Genomic DNA, 6,000 nt, shown 5'->3' with positions numbered 1-6,000 from the left:
TTAAATATTTCATAAACTATTGAAAATTTTTTAACTATTTTTTTTGTGTTTTCTGGTAATATAGCGCAACTTCTCCTACAAAATAAAATGTGTTATAGTGCTTAATTAGAATGCAAATAATATTTTTTGCAAATTTGTTTTTCAAACTTGATTTACAATTATTTAAATAAATTAAGGGTCAAACTAAATTTAATAAGTCTTAAATGAAAGACTGTTTCTTCTACTTACAAAAAAAATCGTAAAAACCTTCATAAAAACCTGAACTACTGCAGAAGTTTAAAAAAGTAAATTTTGTGCAAAATGAACCATTTTCATTATTTAAAAGATGATCCTCTTTTATGAATCATACATACTTTCTTGAAAATATCATTTGATATCACCTAAACTTTCACATAAAATTTGTTCCAACCTGTACGGAATTACATTTTGATTTACATGTATTGATTATTATATTATTATGTGTACATGTATTTATTTGTAATTTTATTTGATGGGGGTATCAATATGCTCTGGGTAAACCAGAGCAGATTCTGTAAGCAAACGGAAATTTTTTTAAGACTTAATTCCACCGAAAACAATAAATTTTTTGCTTTCGTCCCGTCTACACATCAACCTACAGAGTTCGATCATTACTGACGGGATATCGAGTTTCTGAAAATTCTAATTTTGGCGTCAAGCTCCCTCAAAAATAGACGACAGCAAAAAGCTGGATACAAATTTCCTCGGCAAGGTAGGGGAAGCAGGGAAGGGAACTCTCAGCATCCGAGAGAAAAATTTGCAACAGTCAGCACTGAGTCCTTGTTGACTGCTCACATTTTCCATCGTTGAGACCAGGTATATTTCAATTTATTATTTTGCTATGTTAAGCATTTAGTGGATTACGGTGTTGTGGTTATCAGAGTGAACATTTAAAGTGCTAATTTTTGTGTAGAATCCGTTACCCGAGGACAGGAGTCTGTAAGAAAACTTTAAATAATAGTGTACACTTTAGGGATCACCAATGAGTTACATAAAATCCTACATGTCAATAACACTTAAAGCTCTAGATTTAACTTTATTAATAGCGATATAGAACTACTCAATTCAAGCTATTGTACTCAAAAAATAATTTAATTTGATTAAAGTATTAGGTATTTTAGAGCATCCTAAAATAATGTAATCCTTTGGATGTTCCCCAAATGACAACTTTTTAATGTCAAAATTAGTGCGTAGATTTATTTCATTTTGGTTATTTTTGCAATTGTTGAGTTTAATATGGATAAGACTTTTTACGATTTGATTAGTATAGTAAAGATGGCTACTCTTTAGTAGGTGTAGTCGCCGTATTTTAGAAACTGCTAAAAATAGATAACTATTTTTAAAATGGAATAGCCATGCCCGCTTTTAAATCTTAGCTAAGAGGTGAAGCAGTGCCGGAATTTTAAACTTTTTTTAGAATAGAGTAGGAGGTTGATAAAATTCGTTTACATTTATAATACATTTAAATTTCATCTCGTTTATTTATGCTTTTTATTTCTACCTTTGATGATTTGCCTAGATATATGTTGATGACACTACAATCATTAGTTTTAAATGCATTGTATATTAATTTGAATACGATTCTTTTATCCGTTAATAAGGATTTTTAAGCAATAGACACCATGATTAAGGTCTTTTTAGTCCAGTGCCTTTTCGTTTCATATGCACGCTACTCACAGTTCTTCTTCTTCTTCTTAAGGTGCTGGAATCTTTGGAAGGTTGGCGATCATCATGATATTTGTATTGTGTTTACAGCTGCTCTAAAAAGCTTGAATAAACTCTGAGCTTAAATAAACTAGAACACATCGAACCTTGAAAATATTTTGGCTAGCAAAAATTTCCAATGACAGACTACTAAAACAAATGGACAAAAAAAACCTCATCTATGATATAACACGAAAAACAAGTTATATGTGCCATCGAGTAATTTTAGAAAACCCTAATCTTAAGCTTATTACAAAGTCAATTGTATTTAAATGGTGTGCTTAAGTTTCCTGCACAGGTAGAAATTAATAAATTTTAATATATTGTCCCTTTAATTATTATACCGGCTTTTCAGTATGTTTACCTCTCTAAACTTAAGGATTCAAATACAAATGACTTTGCAATAGGATTAACATTAAGGTTTACTAAAATAACTTAATGGCAAGTATACTTGGAACATGTTTTGAAACATACCGATATATATTACACAAGGTAAAACCAAAGATACTTGCAGCATTGAGAGTAAAAAACTGTTCTAGATGAAAAATACAAATAATAGATTATTCTATACTTTTAAAAATGTATAAACAGCATAATACGGCACAAGCTTTTTCAGAGTTATTAGCAATTTAATTATTGAGGCAGCACTCGAAGAAGAAGAAGCAGTTATTTTATATGTGACTGAATTTTCCAATTTTGATTATGAAATTTTTGTTCTGTTTCATTACCAAATTAAGTAGTTATTTGACACGTATTTGTGTATAAACTTAAAGAGCAATGCTATAGGCCATTTCTGATCCTCTCTTCTTGAAATTTTATTTATTTTGTGTACTAGTTCTACTCAAGTTATTTTTTATCATGTTTCAAACGGTTTACGTTCTCCAATCTCCTCATTTTCACGTTTTATTAAATAACTATGATTATTGGTTTCTGGGACTTCGTTTAAAATTACGGATTTTGACAAAGAAATAAAACCTGAATTTTGCTTTTGAATTTGTACTTCGTTCAAATCGTTCCAATTTTTAAAAGATTTCTTACTTTTTGTCTTTTATTAGTGTATGTATTTTAAATAAATTTTATGAGTTATTTCACTCTTAATAGAACTATTTTTGCTATTGGCTTTGTATAATAGTTTTATTTAGAGGCTTATTGAGTTTACCATAAATTGTATATATTTTCTTAAAGTTTAGAGTTAATTTAAAGACCAAAATTTCGATAAAGTGATTTCTACTCCTTATCATATTCTGTCGTTTTTTATTTCAAAACTAATAAGAGCTATTTCAAGTATGAATTATGACATATCCTTTAAAAATCCTCTCCATAAATTTAGTTAGGTTATAATAATTATAGTATGTTAATTAATCTCTGAGGAAATTGATATATTGGAGATTAAGTTGAGACTAAATTAATGCCGAATATAACAGGATTATAACTAAATTGTAGGATACTTGATAAAAAACTGGAGGCCTCAGATTAATTTTAAAGTTTTAAATATATCATTTGATAATCAAGAAATAATTAAAGTTTTATTATATTATAAAACACATTTTTTTTTAAGAATTATTAAGTAATTCGATAGTAAACATCTTATATACGGGAAACCAAATTCGGTGATGGGAAAATAGACTACAGTTATTTTGGATTTGGGCCAAAACTTGCTATTTTTAACTAAAATGATACGCGCACGCCATTGTATAAAAATAGATCAGTAATCCAGTGTCGCTCTCTTTTGGTTTAATTCTATTATTTTATTTGCATTTTATTCAGTACTTTTACTAATTCAATTTTGTACGTTTTTCAGAACAACTAAAACACTTCCAACATGGCGGACGATGAGGTTAGGTATGTATCCAAAAGATTTTTTATATGTTTGGAAAATATTGCAAAAACAAAGTCAACTATAATTAGAAAAGTTTAATTAAATCTTTAGACAATTTACATCATTTTATTGAGTATAGAGAAAATTTTAACATTTTTTAAAACTATTTACGTATTTACCTTTTGAAAGAATTCCTTTTTTATTATTAATTGTCTTAAATTTCGTTTTAAACCACAGATCCATTCATAATGAGACAATTTATAAGTATGTGCTACTGAAAATTCACCGGTCTATTTTATTATCCCTTATGTGTACCAACTTTCACTGTTTTAATTTGCTACTTATATTTTTTAACCATATCTTTCTATACTATGTTTTCGTTCGTTTTCATATATAGTTAGATTATGTAGTAAATAGGATTTCATTTGTCAAAATATTGCCAAATATTGTCAATGTTGTATTTCTTCAGAAAATCTAAACATCGAATAGGTGGATCAAGTTTAAACAGGTGATTCGCCTAGAATAAAAAACGAAGAAGAAGCTTTGATAATATAGCAGTTTTCTTTAAGTTCTTCTTATTTTCTGAACTATTTGAATTCTGGTTTATTTTGATTTATGTTTGATCTATTTATTAATTTTTTTGTCTAATTTTCTATATAAAGCAGTGGTGGATCTAAACATTTGCCTTGTGGGTCGGTGAACTTGCCTTGTGGGTCGGTGAACTTGCCTTGTAGGGAAGGGAGGAACTTCTAGTGAAACATCAACCAAAACACATAAAAAAGATAAACTCAAACTATGTATATTTACCTTCGGATGACCAAGCGGGGGAAATTGTGACCCAAGCGTATGTTTTTCTTTAATAAATTCAAAAGTATTTTCAATTTTTAACTCATTATTTCTTTATTTGACTTTAATATCATTCTAGATATCATATTTTGAAATAAAAAAAATTCCCTATATTTTACGAATAAAAAATATATTCTGAAGTTGATGTTTAGTAAAATACCGTCTAATATGTGTAATTCCAAGTAGTTTTACGCTAATTACGTCGACTTTGCAAAGTAACAAGACACTTACTCAACATACACACTACACATGACACTGATACTCATGTTGTGATTGGCTGAATGACATAAAGTCCATGCCATAAAAAAACTTCATTTTTTTGTTAATTGTCATATTTGACATTTTTGACCTGGGGTCATTTCCCCCCTTCCTTGGTCATCCGTGTAACAAAAAAAGGTTGGTCATCGGAAGGTTAAAGTCATAAATAATAACTTATATTCATTAAGTTTAATTATTTTCCTGCTAGTGGGTTTATTTTCCTTTATTGGGTTGAATTTGTCTGTCTATGGTTCAAGTTTCGTGTCATTTATAATTTATAATTTTGATAGTTCAACCATTTTTATCTTTAATTTTGGACCTTATTGGGGGTAAATTTCCCCTATTTCAGTATCCACTACACTATTTACTATTCGCTGGAATACTACATTGTTTTCGAAACTAACTATCAAGAGTAGGATGCCTTATTTTCAAAATCATGTTACATAATTTTTCAAATGCAACTTACAACTAACAGTAAAGAAAATATATTTTAATTTTAATTCTTTGGGGATTAATGGTTTGTTTTTCTACAGTATTGTATTATATATAATCTGTAATTTAAAAAATATGTTTAGTAAGTCAGTTGCGTATTTATTTGAGTTTAAAGGGATCATAAATACATAAAAAATCATTATTACTCATAATCATCAATGGTGTTACAACTGTTCGTGTTTCGCCTTTCTTGTTTATCGGTCCTATACTACTATTTCCCATTGCACCACTCCCATTTTCTGCAGATTCTCTCTAATTTCTGCCTTCCATCATTTTCTAGGCCATCCTACAGACCTTATAAAATCTGGTCGTTCCCAAAACATAATATAATACGATTGTCTTTACTTCATATCACATGTCCTAACCATCACATTTACTTCTATATACCTCACTATGTTTTCCCTTCCGAACAGAGACTATTAACTCGTTGCTATGTCTACGCCTCCATTTGTTTTAAACACTACCTCTGAAGGGCCGTATAATACTCGAAGAATGTATGTCCCCATATCAGCAATGCATTTACTTATTCTTTGGTTAGCATCCACGTTTCGCTTTCATACGTTACTGCTGATCATATTATGGTTTTGTATATCTGGATTTTTGCATTTCGTGGGAGAAGTTTTAATCTAATTAGATATTGCATTGCACAGAAAAATCTGTTATTATTCGCGTTTCAAGTTTTTGCTACACTTTATTGTCATTAGTGATTGTTGCTTATAGATATTTAAACTCTTTAACCACTTTTATAGTAACATTTTCGCCGTCATTCTTGGTTTGAAACGTGTTTTGTCTTCATTTATTTTTAGACCGATATTTAATGCAGCTTCTTCAAAGCTCCAGAAAATATCCTTAACTTCTAATGT

At 29.1% G+C, this 6,000-nt stretch overlaps 1 protein-coding gene across 23 annotated transcripts in view; it reads left to right on the top strand.

The window, feature by feature from the left end:
- The first annotated feature begins 702 nt into the window (after positions 1-702).
- LOC114334878 (troponin I) overlaps positions 703-6,000 on the top strand; it is a 58,459-nt gene continuing 53,161 nt past the window's right edge. For 8 of the 23 annotated variants that reach the window (XM_028285008.2, XM_028285007.2, XM_028285002.2 and 5 more), the window contains exons 1-2: positions 703-834; positions 3,524-3,559. In XM_028285008.2, the coding sequence (XP_028140809.1) occupies positions 3,545-3,559 (15 nt within the window). In that variant the 5' untranslated portion in view covers positions 703-834; positions 3,524-3,544. Of the gene's footprint in view, positions 835-3,523; positions 3,569-6,000 lie in introns of all 23 variants that reach the window. The other 15 variants (XM_028285000.2, XM_028284998.2, XM_050645751.1 and 12 more) reach the window with 7 other exon arrangements.

Source organism: Diabrotica virgifera, chromosome 3 (genome assembly GCF_917563875.1).
Source record: "Diabrotica virgifera virgifera chromosome 3, PGI_DIABVI_V3a".
Lineage (NCBI taxonomy): Eukaryota > Metazoa > Arthropoda > Insecta > Coleoptera > Chrysomelidae > Diabrotica > Diabrotica virgifera.
Note: the sequence above shows the minus strand (reverse complement) of the source record. Positions and strands in the feature narration are given on the sequence as shown.